Source organism: Papio anubis, chromosome 16 (genome assembly GCF_008728515.1).
Source record: "Papio anubis isolate 15944 chromosome 16, Panubis1.0, whole genome shotgun sequence".
In the NCBI taxonomy this organism is placed as follows: Eukaryota; Metazoa; Chordata; class Mammalia; order Primates; family Cercopithecidae; genus Papio; species Papio anubis.
The window spans coordinates 18,958,932-18,972,334 of record NC_044991.1 but is presented as its reverse complement, the minus strand read 5'-3'; the positions used below and the strand labels follow the sequence as shown (position 1 = coordinate 18,972,334).

Here is a 13,403-nt window from a genome sequence, read left to right as displayed (position 1 = left end):
TTGGCTCACTGCAACCTCCACCTCTCAGGTTCAAGCAATTCTCCTGCCTCTGCCTCCTGAGTAACTGGGACTACAGGTGCACGCCACCATGCCTGGCTAATTTTTTTGGCATTTTTAGTAGAGGTGGGGTTTCACCATATGGGTCAGGCTGGTCTTGAACTCCTGACCTCGTGATCTGTCCACCTTGGCCTCCCAAAGTGTTGGGATTACAGGCGTGAGCCACCACATTCAGCCAATTTAAAGATTTTAAAAGAATTCTATAAAACCTTAATCCTAAAAATGGCCTTCATACCTTCCCCTTATCTCCTGTCCTCTGTTATGTTTCTTACCAGACTTAAGGGCTCATTGAAAAGTTTGTTTCTTCTTTACCACTGATAACTTCATTCCAAAGAGATCTCCTTCCTCTTCTGGAATTTTACAGGTCTTTGAACTTTCTTTTCTTCCTTCTTATTTTATTTATTTATTTATTGAGACAGAGTCTCATTCTATCACCCAGGTTGGTGTGCAGTGATACAATCTCAGCTCACTACAACCTCTGCCTCTGGGGTTCAAGCAATTTTTATGCCTCAGCCTCCCGAGTAGCTTGGATTACAGGCGCCCACCATCATGCCTGGCTAATTCTTGTATTTTTAGTAGAGACAGAGTTTCACCATGTTGGCCAGGCTGGTCTCGAACTCTTGACCTCAGGTGACCTTCCTGCCTAGACCTCCCAAAGTGCTGGGATTACAGGTGTGAGCCACCATACCCAGCCTCTTCCTTCTCAAATTCTTTCTTTTCCCTCCCTTCTCCCTTTTTCTCTCCATTTTTTGTTGATTGCTTAGGCTCTGGTCTTATTTCACCTAAAAAAGCAGAGAATTGTTTAAATTCTAAGCTCCTGAAAGGAAGAGACTGTGTGTTGCGCATGTCAGATGATCAATTGTGTTGCTTACTGAATGTCTGAGTATTTATAGATTAGAATATATGGACCTGCTTTTTCAAAATGTGTTGTCCCAGCCAGATATTGTTTCTGTTTTAGAAACCATCAGTGTGGACCAGACTGTGACTCAAGTGTTTCGGCTAAGACCTTATCAAGATGTCTATGTTAATGTCGTAGACCCTAAGGTACGTCTTTGTTTTGGACTTGAATATCTTTTTGGAATGATTAGCACCCTTCCTCAAGGTTAGATTACTAAGGAAACAACGGGTTACTTAAGTGTAGTATTCGACTATTAAATGTGTGACCTGCTAGGTGTGGTAGTTTCAGCCCATCGGGAGGCTGAGACAGGAGGATCACTTGAGGCCAGGAGTTCAAGACCAGCCTGAGTAGCATAGCTAGACCTTGTCTTTATTAAAACTTTTCTGTTTTTTTTTGAAATGGAGTCTTGCTCTGTCACCCAGACTGGAGTGCAGTGGCACAATCTCGGCTCACTGCAACCTGTGCTTCCCAGGTTCAAGCCATTCTCCTGCCTCAGCCTCCTGAGTAGCTAGGATCACAGGCCCACGCCACCACACCCAGCTAATTTTTGTATTTTGTAGAGATGGGATTTCACCATGTTGTCCAGGCTGGTCTTGAACTCCTGACCTCAGGTGATCCACCTGCCTCAGCCTCCCAAAGTGCTGGGATTACAGGCAGGAGCCACCGCGTCCTGCCTACTAAAACTTTTCTAAAAGATTAGCTGGGCGTGTTTATATGCCTGTAGTCTCAACTGCTTGAAAGGCTGCAGCAGGAGGATTGCTTGAGCCCAGGAGATTGAGGCTGCAGTGAGCTGATGGCTGCACTATTGCATTTCAGCCTGGGCAACAGAACGAGACCTTGTCTTGTTAAACTAAACATGTAGGCCATGAGTGGTGGCCCATGCCTGTAATCCCAGCACATTGGGAGGCCAAGGCAGGTGGATGACTTGAGGTCAGGAGTTTGAGACCAGCTTGGGCAAAATGGTGGAACCCTGTGTCTCCTAAAAATACAAAACTTAGCTGGGTATGATGGTGCACCCCTGTAGTCCCAGCTACTAGGGAGGCTAAGGCATGAGAGTCACTTGAGCCCAGGAGGCGGAGGCTGCAGTGAGTGAGCTGAGATCGCACCACTGCACTCCAGCCTGGGCAACAGAGCACCATCCTGTCTCAAAATAAATAAATAAATAAATAAATACGTAGCCTACATGTCGTTTAGAATGTAGGCAGTATGTAGGTTGCATTTAAAACCCACCCCCACTTTTCTTGAAGCTTGTCCTAACCATTTTTTGTATATAAAACTATATGTAAAATTTTATATTAAAATACTAACATTTTAAAACATATTCTCATTTTTCTTCAGGAAGTGATGTTATAATAGATAAAAATTATTGTTCAGAAAGTGCTGTTGGCGTTAATAGGTAAATAAAGTGCATAGCTCAGTGTCATGTTTGTGTGCCAGTATCCAGACTAAAATACAGAATGAGTCCCCCACTACCCTTCACACTCAACGTGCTGCCGTGGCTGTAGGATTAGTTGTAGATTTACCAACTATACTGACAAGTGTGCTTTGGCAGGATATAATTCTGTTTATCAGAGTTCTGCTACTGAATGGTCTTCCAGTAGTTTTCTTTTTTGCAAAAAGTTTTTTTCCATGGTAAGTGGGCATTGCCTTGTGACTATAAAATGTGGCAAAGTAATGTCAGAGATATTATTTGATTATTCCTTTTAGGATGTGACCCTTGACCTAGTGGAGTTAACTTTTAAGGACCAGTATATTGGCCGTGGGGATATGTGGCGACTAAAGAAAAGTTTGGTAAGATGTGATTTCTTTGAAAGTCTGTTACTTTTTTCCATTATGTGAATAATCCCTGTTTATTATAGGAGAAGAATATAAAATTGTTTCTGATTTCAGCATCTACAATTACTGTCAACATCTTGTGTATTCTTCCATTCTCTTTTCATTGTTTTTTTGATCTTTTATTTGTTTACTGTTACAGATTTTTACTGAGCATTTTTGGTTTAGATAGGAAGTTATACTGTATTTTACATTTGAGTGGAACCTTAGTTTTCAGGTTTTCACTTGATCCCCTTTGCTCCCCACATCTCCTCATGGACAGGTATTTATTATCCCTAATTTATAGAGGTAGAAACTGAGATTGAGAAGTTAGGTAATTGCCCAAGGCTAGATAGTAAGTTGGCCCTTGGCCAAAACCCAGATCCTGTGGCTTCCAGATCACACTGCTTTTTGCTGAACCCTCCTCCCATTTTCCGCATGTATTCATTGGTTTTTTTTTTTTTTCCCCCCGAGACGGAGTTTTGCTCTTTCACCCAGGCTGGAGTGAAGTGGTGGGATCTTGGCTTACTGCAACCTCTGCCCACTAGGTTCAAGCGATTCTCCTGCCTATAACTGGAATTATAGGCACCCACCACCATGCCCGGCTAATTTTTTTTTTTTTTTTTTTTTTGAGACAGAGTTTTCTTGTTGCCCAGGCTGGAGTGCAATGGCATGATCTCCGCTCACCACAACCGCTGCCTTCCAAGTTCAAGCGATTCTCCTGCCTCAGCCTCCGGAGTAGCAGGGATTATAGGCATGCACTACCATGCCCGGCTAATTTTGTATTTTTAGTAGAGACGGGGTTTCTCCTGTGGGTCAGGCTGGTCTCGAACTCCCGACCTCAGGCAATCCACCCACCTCAGCCTTCCAAAGTCCTGGGATTACAGATGTGAGCTATTGCGCCCAGCCTGTTTTTTTGTATTTTTAGTAGAGATGGGGTTTTCGCCATGTTGGCCAGCTGGTTTTGAACTCCTGACCTCAGGTGATCCGCCTGCCTTTGCCTCCCAAAGTGCTAGGATTATAGGTGTGAGGCACCGTGTCCAGCCCATTTTGTTAACGAAAATATTTTTATTATATTTTAATTGTGTCTTTTAAAAAATTTTTTTATTTCCATGTTATTGGGGAACAGGTGGTATTTGGTTATATGAGTAAGTTCTTTAATGGTGATTGGTGAGATTTTGGTGCACCCATCACCCAGGCAGTGTATACCACACCCACATTTATTAATTTTTTAATGAACATTTCAACTTGAAAAGATTAGTTCATCAGAATTGTGAACTGGTTCTGAAAATTCTCATTTGAGGTTTTTTTTTTTTTTTTTCCTCCCATTTTGACACTAATCAAAAGAAATGAAGTTTTTGTATACTATGAAACCACAAATTATAGGTGGAATTTCCGTACAGGGCATATTTTCAGGAAAAATCTGTGTTTTATTTGTTGAGGGTTCCATTTTCTAAAGTGAGAGATAAAATGAGAAACAACATGATACTTAAATGAGTATGTAAATGCAGATATATATGTAAACATATGTGAAGATCAGTATATTTGTAAAGCTGGTCATTTATCATCCACTTGGTCTTTCCCATTAGCTATACTTGCCAAACTCTTTAAGCACCTACTGTCATACCTACCCTAACAGGTTTTCCTGTGGGGTAAGTCTATTACTCACAAGCTAGTTGAACTTTGGGTTGGTAGAAGAGATTAGAAAGCTAGGAGTTCTTGTTTGTGATTTTTCATGGCCTTAATATGTTAATCAATCTCTGTCTTTGTCTTTCTCACCCTTTCTCCTTCCCTCCCTCCCTCCCTCTCTCTCCCACTCCTCTTAGGTCAGCACATGTGCATATATCACTCAGAAGGTGGAGTTTGCTGGCATCAGGTAGATATTATGTCACTCTTGCCTTATCTATGCAGTAACTGGGCTATATAAAGCAGTGGAGGCATATGGATGTCCATACAATAAAATGCATAAGAGTATAAAATGTTAAGATTGTTGGCTGGCCACAGTGGCTCACGCCTGTAATCCCAGCACTTTGGGAGGCTGAGGTGGGCGGATCATGAGGTCAGGAGATCAGGACCATCCTGGCTAACACGGTGAAACCCTGTCTCTGCTGAAAATACAAAAAATTAGCCGGGCGTCGTGGCGGGTGCCTATAGTCCCAGCTGCTCGGGAGACTGAGATAGGAGAATGGCGTGAACCCGGGAGGCGGAGCTTGCAGCGAGCCGAGATTGCACCACTGCACTCCAGCCTGGGCGACACAGTGAGACTCTGTCTCATAAAAAAAAAAAAAAAGTTAGATTGTTGTAGCTCAAACAAACAACAAAATGCACTATAGTAGTTTGAGGCTTAATGGAAGAAGTTGATGAAGCCCCCTGGTGTTCTGTAAAAAAGGAAGTCGAAAAAAAAAAGGAGATAGAGACTCATAATTTTACAACTGGAAAAACCCTAGATGAACATATTTGAATCATACCTTCTCATTTTACACATTAGGAAACAGGTTTAGAAACAAAATGACTAGCACATTGGTTCCTGATTTGTTACCTTTTTAACTATATTGCTGCACTATTGATTTATTAAAACTATTTCTATATTTTAGTTTGTGGAGAAAAAAGGGACTTTTTGAAATCCCCTTTAAATTTAAAAAGTGGCTGGGTGTGGTGGCTTACGCTTGTAATCCCAACACTTTGGGATGCCGAGGTGGGTAGATTATTGCTTGAGCCCAGGAGTTGAAGACCAGCCTGGGCAATATAGTGAAAGCCCATTTCTACAAAAAAATACAAAAATTATCTGGGCATGGTGACACGCACCTGTAGTCCAAGCTACTCAGGAGGCTGAGGTGGGGAGATCGCCTGAGCCCTGGGAGGTAGAGGCTGCAGTGAGACGTTATCATGCCACCGCACTCCAGCTTGGGTCACAGAGTGAGACTGTCTCAAAAAAAAAAAAAAAGGTACAACATGCACATAATTAAGCATTCAAATAGTTCAGAAAGGTATCTCATGAAATATACATTCCTTTCTCCAGAAACAACTTGTGTCTTTCCTGAAATTTATTGTGTATACATAATCATATTTATATCTTTTTTTTTTTTCGAGACGGAGTCTTGCTCTGTCACCCAGGCTGGAGTGCAGTGGCGCGACCTCGGCTGACTGCAACCTCCGCCTCCTGGTTTCAAGCAATTATCCTGCGTCAGCCTTGTGAGTTGCTGGAATTACAGGCACCCGCCAGCACACCTAGCTAATTTTTTTTAATTTTAAGTTTTTGTATTTTTAGTGGAAATGGAGTTTCACCATGTTGGCCAGGCTGGTCTGGAACTCCTGACCTCGTGAACTGCCCACCTTGGACTCCCAAAGTGCTGGGATTACAGAAGTGAGCTACTGCACCTGGCGTATTTATGTCTTGTTAACTGACTTGTGATCCTAAGATTGGTCAGCGTGGTCACAGGGTACAGTGTAGTCCCTCATAAAGGTCCCCATCAACTTTTCTTTTTTTGTTGTTGTTGATACGGAGTCTTACTCTGTCGCCCAGGCTGGAGCGCAGTGGTGTGATCTTGGCTCACTGTAACCTCCGCCTCCCAGGTTCAAGCAATTCTTCTGCCTCGGCCTCCTGAGTAGCTGGGACTACAGGCGCGCACCACCATGCCTATTTTTAGTGGAGATGGAGTTTCACCATGTTGGCCGGGTTGGTCTCAAACTCCTGATCTCAGGTGATCCCCCTGCCTCAGCCCCACAAAGTGCTGGGATTACAGGCATAAGCCACTGCGCCTGGTCCCCATCAACTTTTCACCTAGTGGTTTCATCCATTGAGGATTGTTATAAAATGTTGATTTTCTTTTCTTTTTTTGTTTTTTTTTAAATTCAGTCATCCCTTCTACATTTATTAGCCAGAATCTTTTTGTAAGTAACTTTTCATCATCAACTAGGGCTACTAGACCAGAATGAAATACTGATCCTAAAAAGAAAGAAAGGATAAAGGCTTCATTTTTTTCCCCCAAAAAAGGTGTTAATCATTGGAGGGCAGCCAAGTAAAATGACTATGGCATGAGGATCACTTGAGGCCAGGAGTTTAAGACCAGCCTGGACAACATAGCAAGACCTCATCTATAAAAAAAAAAAATATATATATATATATGTGCGTGTGTGTGTGTGTGTGTGTGTGTGTGTGTGTGTGTGTATATTTTGCTGGACTTGGTGGCTCACGCCTGTAATCCCAGCACTTTGGGAGGCCGAGGCAGGTGGATCGCAAGGTCAGGAGATCGAGATCATCCTGGGTTACATGGTGAAACCCCGTCTGTACTAAAAATACAAAAATCAGCTGGGTGTGGTGGCACATGCCTGTAATCCCAGCTACTCAGGAGGCTGAGGCAGGAGAATCACTTGAACCAGGGAGTCAGAGGTTCAGTGAGTCGAGATCACACCACTACACTCTAGCCTGCCGACAGAGCAAGATTCTGTCACACACACACACACACGCAATTATGGCTAGGTGCAGTGGCTCATGCCTGTAATCCCAGCACTTTGGGAGACTGAGGTGGGTAGTTTGCTTGAGCCTGGGAGTTCAAGACCAACCTGGCAATATGCTGAAACCCCATCCCTACCAAAAAATACAAAAATTAGCTGGGCATAATGGCGCCTGTAGACCCAGTTACTTGGGAGGCTGAGGTGGAAGGATCACCTGAATCCAGGGAGGTTCAAGGCTGTAGTGAGCCTTGATCATTCTGCTGCCCCCTAGCCTGGGTGACAGAGTCAGATTCTGTCTAAAATAACAGAAAAAAGAACGGGGTTGGTGTCAGGGCTTCTCTAGTTTGAGGTACTTGGGAAACAGATAGGAGGAGCACTTGAACACAGGTTGAGGCTGCAGTGAGCTATTATTGCATTACTGCACTCCAGCCTGGGCAACAGAGTGAGACCCCATCTTTGAAAACAAACAAAAAAATGTGTTAGCGAGTCAGTGTTCTTTAAAAAATCCAAGCAACTAAAGCACAACCCAAGAAGTGACTAAATCTCAAGCAGCACAAAAAATGCAACCTAGGTTTATGCCTCCAATATCAGCAGATCTCTACTGGATGGGTATCTAGGGGTCAGGAAGCCTGGATCTGTATCTGCAGAGCCAGTGTTTAGCCATCACTGTGATTAGTGGTTCGAGTGATGTTGGGTAACTCTGGTAAACCCTTAGTCTTCACATCTGCAAAATGGAATAGTTGGTTTAGAATATTCTTCTGTGAAGGACCAGTTAATAAATATTTTAAACTTTGTGAGTCACAATAGATGTCAGGTCTATTGCATATTCTGTGTGTTTGTGTGTTTCGACCATTTAAAAATATAACAGCCATTCTTAACTGTGGGCCATATGAAAACAGGAGATAGGGGAGAGTTGGCTTGATGGCTGTATGTAGTTTGCCAGCCTTGGTTTGGAAACCTATTTAGATCTCTCTCATTTTTTTTTTCTATTGCTTTCTCTTTTTAAATTATACACACACACACACACACACACACACATGCACGCACATGTTATATTCAAGTGATTCTCCTACCTCAGCCTCCTGAATAGCTGGGACTACAGGCATGCACCACCATGCCTGGCTAATTTTTGTTCTTTAGTAGACGCGGGGTCTCACCATGTTGGCCAGGCTGGTGTTGAACTCCTGGCCTCAAGTGATCTGTACACCTTGGCCTCCAAAAGTGATGAGATTACAGATGTGAGCCACTACGCTCAGCTGATCTCTTTCTTTTTTAAGTTCTTTGTTTCTCTATGTAAATACCCTCATACACACAGTTCTAGATGGAGAAAAGAAAACCCTCACATAGTGTCAGTTTTTAACTTTATTTTTATTTATTTATTTTTGAGATGGGCTTCCTGTATCGCCCAGGCTGGAATGCGGTTGTGCCATCATACCTCACTACAGCCTTAACCTCCTAGGCCCAAGCAGTACTCCCACCTCAGCCTTCTGAGTAGCTAGGACTACAAGTGCATGCCAGCGCGCCTGGCTCTTTTTTTTTTTTTTTCGTTTTAGTAGAGACAGGGTCTCACTATGTTGCTCAGGCTGGTTTCCAACTCCTGGGCTCAAACGATCCTCTTGGCTCAGCCCCCTAAAGTGCTGAGATTACAGGCATGAGCCACTGCAGCTGGCCACTTTTAGACTTTTAAAGGTCTGACCTGATATTTGGCTCAGGCATGGTTAAATGTAAACTACAGTCTTCTATCTTTTCTCCAGAAGACTTACAGTATTTCTACACTGGATCAAAGATTACTTTCTTTTGCTGACTTCGTGAATGCCTGAGAAAAAAGATGCTTTGGGCCTACTATGAGAAAAATAAAGTATAGTCATTTGTATAGTTAAAGTCATTGTAAATGGTCAAAGAATTTCTGTGCAATTAAATTTTCAATCTGATAATAGTTAAATAGTTAAGAACATATGAGCTGGGTTTGGTGGTTCACGCCTGTAATCCCAGCACTTTGGGAGGCCGAGGCGGGTGGATTACCTGAGGTCATGAGTTTGAGACCAGCCTGGCCAACATGGTGAAACCCCATCTCTACTGAAAATACAAAAATTAGCCAGGCGTGATGGCAGGTGCCTGTAATCCCAGCTACTCCAGAGGCTGAGGCAGGAGAATTGCTTGAACCTAGGAGGCAGAGGTTGTGGTGAGCCGAGATCGTGCCATTGTACTCCATCCTGGGCAACAAGAGTGAAACCCCATCTCAAAAAAACAAAACAAACAACAACAACAACAAAATATATATATATAGTAGCAAAATCTTATTTCCTATTGACTGACATTTTGCTTTAAAAAAATACCGTAAACCCTAGCCTGTTGGATCACATTGTAACTTTTTTTTTTTTTTTTTTTGAGATGAGTCTCACTCTTTCACCCAGGCTGGAGTGCAGTGGCGTGATTTCGGCTCTGCAACCTCTGCCTCCCAGGCTTAAGCAATTCTCCTGCCTCAGCCTCTCAAGTAGCTGGGATCACAGGCACCTGCCACCATGCCTGGCTAATTTTGTGTTTTTGGTAGAGATGGGGTTTCACCATGTTTGTCAGGCTGGTCGTGAACTCCCAACCTCGGGTAATCTGCCTGCCTCAGCCTCCCAAAGTGCTGGGATCACACCACCTCTGGCCACACCAAGCTTGTTTTAGAGGTCCTGTTAATGTGGGGTTCGGATGATTATAAACAGAGCTGACTGGGTGTGGTGGCTCACGCCTGTAATCCCAGCACTTGGGAGGCTTAAGTGGGCAGATTGCTTGAGTCTGGGAGTGCAAGACCAGCCTAGACAACATAGTGAAACCCCGTCTTTACTAAAAATACAAAAAAATTAGCTAGGTGTGGCTGCGTGTGCCGGTAGTTTCACCTACTTGGGAGTCTGAGGTGGGAGAATCTCTTAAGCCCAAGAATTTGAGGCCACTCTGGGAGATAGCAAGATAGTAGATATGGGTTTTCACCACGTTGGCCAGGATGGGTTTCGATCTCTTGACCTTGTGATCCACCCACCTCGGCCTCCCAAAGTGCTGGGATTGCAGGTGTGAACCACCGTGCCTGACCTCCTTATTATGATATTAAATAAATACAAATCTCTTCTCAGGTCAGTCTTGTGACACTTGTTCATTCACAGACGTAACTGGGCAAAGGAGTATGAAAAACATCCCACTTGGTATAAGCCATAGGCCTGGTCCAGCCTTCTTCATTTTGGCATGGGGTAGACCCAGAGGGATTGATTGATTGTCCAGCATTTCCCAGGTAGCCTGAGCTGTAACTCATAGTACACAGCATTTTCTGGGCTTTTATCTGATTTTTCTCTTCCTTTTTTTTGTTTGCTTTTTGTTTTTTGTTTTTTTGAGACAGAGTTTTACTCTTGTTGCCCAGGCTGGAGTGCAGTGGCGCAATCTCAGCTCACTGCAACCTCCATCTTCCAGGTTCAAGCGATTCTCCTGCCTCAGTCTCCCGAGTAGCTGGGATTACAGGCGCCTGCTGCCACGCCTGACTAATATTTGTGTTTTCAGTAGAGGCAGGATTTCACCATGTTGGCCAGGCTGGTCTCAAACTCCTGACTTCGTGGTCTGCCCACCTCAGCCTCCCAAAGTGCTGGGATTACAGGTGTGAGCCACTGCACCCAGCCTTTGTCTCCCTTTTTTATGAGGACTGATTGTTTAGGTGCAGCAGGTTGGGAGAAAGAGTGAAATTGGTAGAAGATAAGGGCTTGAGGGGGTTCATTGAGGGATGATTGATTACAGGGTGCTCAGCTAACAGCTACCACTGTTCTCCAGGATAGCATTTTGTGTTAATACCTGCTGTAATTCTACTTCTTGCTAGTAAACTTAATTGAGCACCTCCTATCCTCACACTGTCCTGAACAGTTTCTGCACATTAATCTAGTTTAATTTGAAAACAGCTCTGTAGAAGGCTGGGTGCGGTGGCTCATGCCTGTAAATCTAGCAGTTTGGGAGGCTGAGGCGGGCAGATCACGAGGTCAGGAGATCTAGACCATCCTGGCCAACATGGTGAAACCTCGTCTCTACTAAAAATACAAAAAATTAGCTGGACATGGTGGCATGTGCCTGTAGTCCCAGCTATTCAGGAGGCTGAGGCAGGAGAATCGCTTGAACCAGGGAGTCGGAGGTTGCACTAAGCTGAGATCACTCCACTGCCCTCCAGACAGGGCGACAGAGCGAGACTCCATCTCAAAAAAAAAAAAAGAAAAAGAAAAAGAAAACAGCTCTGTAAGGCGTAGGCTTCATTGTCTCTTTTGTTTTGTTTGTTTTTTTGTTTTGTTTTTTTGAGACAGTCTCACTCTGTTGCCCAAACTGGAGTGTAGTGGTGCAATCACAGCTCACTATAGCCTTGACCTCTGAGGCCCAAGTGATCTTCCTACCTCAACCTCCTAGGTAGCTGGGACTAGCATGTGTCACCACACCTGCCTAATTTTTTGTATTTTTTGTAGTGACAGGTCTCACTATGCTGCCCAGGCTGGTGTCAACTCCTGGGCTCAAGCGATCTGCCAACCTTGGCCTTCCAAAGTGTTGCGATTATAGGTGTGAGTCACCACGCCTGGCCCATTGTCTCATTTTTAAAGATAATGCCAATGAACCTCATGAGGTTACTATGGCCATTCACCTAGTAAGTGATACTCAGCTCTCAGCTGAGATTCTTGCCTAGACCAGTTTCTCTCCAGGCTGGTCAGGTCTGAAAGCCATGCTGTTTCTGCCGTACTATTCACCTTTTTTTTCTTTTTTGAGACGGAGTTTCGCTCTTGTTGCCTGGAGTGCAATGGCATGATCTCGGCTCACTGCAACCTCCGCCTCCTGAGTTCAAGTGATTCTGCCTCAGCTTCCTGAGAAGCTGAGATTATAGGTACCCATCACCATGACTGTTTGATTTTTTTGGATTTTTAGTAGAGATGGGGTTTCATCATGTTGTCCAGGCTGTTGTCGAACTCCTGACCTCAGGTAATTCACCTGCCTCGGCTTCCCAAAGTGCTGGGATTACAGGTGTGAGCTACTGCACCAGGCATGTATTGGTTTCATGTAAGACTTGTAATAACTTGTGTGTGTATCCTTTCAGAGCACAGGCTGGTGAGCTGTGGGTTAAGAATGAGAAGGTCATGTGTGGTTACATCAGTGAAGATACCAGGGTAAGATTTATAAAATGCATTTTTGGTTTTATCTCCCCATCCCATTATGGCTAAGTCCTAAAATCAAAAATAAAACAAGGGTGGGGCAGGACACCAAGGTGGGCAGATTGCTTTATCCCAGGAGTTCAAGACAAGCCTGTGCAACATGGAGAGACCCACCTATACAAAAATTAGCTAGGCATGGTGATGGGTGCCTCTGGTCTCAGCTATTCAGGAAACTGAGGTGGGAGAATTACCGGATCCCAGGAGTTCGAGGCTGCAGTGGGTCATGATTGCATCATTGCACTCCAGCCTGGGTGACATACAGCAAGACCCCGTCTCAAAAACAAACAAACAAAAAACACAAACAAAAATCTGATACGCTCTTGACTGCTACTGTTTGCCTACATGGAACTAGTAATATCAAGTTCTCTTGAAACTGTTTTACAGTTGAATGTCTCCAGTTTGGAATTGATCTTCATTTTCTTCTGAAGGGGTCTGTTTAATTTCAAACAGAAAGATACAGTATCTGGCCTGCAGAATGCCATGCCCATTCATACATAGCAAAAGTTAAGCCCTATGGAAGATCATGTCATAAACTTGAAGAGAGACCTTTGCCAATGAACGTTACCCATGCTGGTAGAACCGTATGTCTACCTTTGCTCGTTCCCATCTCCATGCCTTCTCTGAGAGCAGTCGTTTTCAACCAGGGGTGATTTTGCTCCCTTCAGGGGTCTTTTGACAATGTCTAAAGACATATTTGGTTGTCACAACTGAGGGGTTGTGAAATTGGCATCTAGTGAGAATCCTGCTAAACATGCTACACATCCAGAGCAGGCCTCCAGAGCAAAGAGTTATCTGGCCCAAAATGTTAATATGTTGTAGGGGTTGTCTTGTGCATTGCAGAATGTTTAGCAGCATCCCTGGCCTCTACTCACGAGATGCCAGTATCACCCACCACCCTTTACCCTACAAATCTACAAGTTATGACAGCCAGAAATTTCTCCAGACCTGCCAAATGTCCCCTGAGGGGTAAAATC

General features: G+C 43.9%; 1 protein-coding gene across 2 annotated transcripts in view; it reads left to right on the top strand.

The window, feature by feature from the left end:
• The window catches only part of DEPDC5 (DEP domain containing 5, GATOR1 subcomplex subunit), a 165,627-nt gene that overhangs the window by 10,040 nt on the left and 142,184 nt on the right, over positions 1-13,403 (top strand). For both annotated transcript variants that reach the window (XM_031655984.1, NM_001169037.1), the window contains 4 exon segments: positions 1,016-1,101; positions 2,663-2,746; positions 4,594-4,643; positions 12,315-12,384. In XM_031655984.1, the coding sequence (XP_031511844.1) occupies positions 1,016-1,101; positions 2,663-2,746; positions 4,594-4,643; positions 12,315-12,384 (290 nt within the window).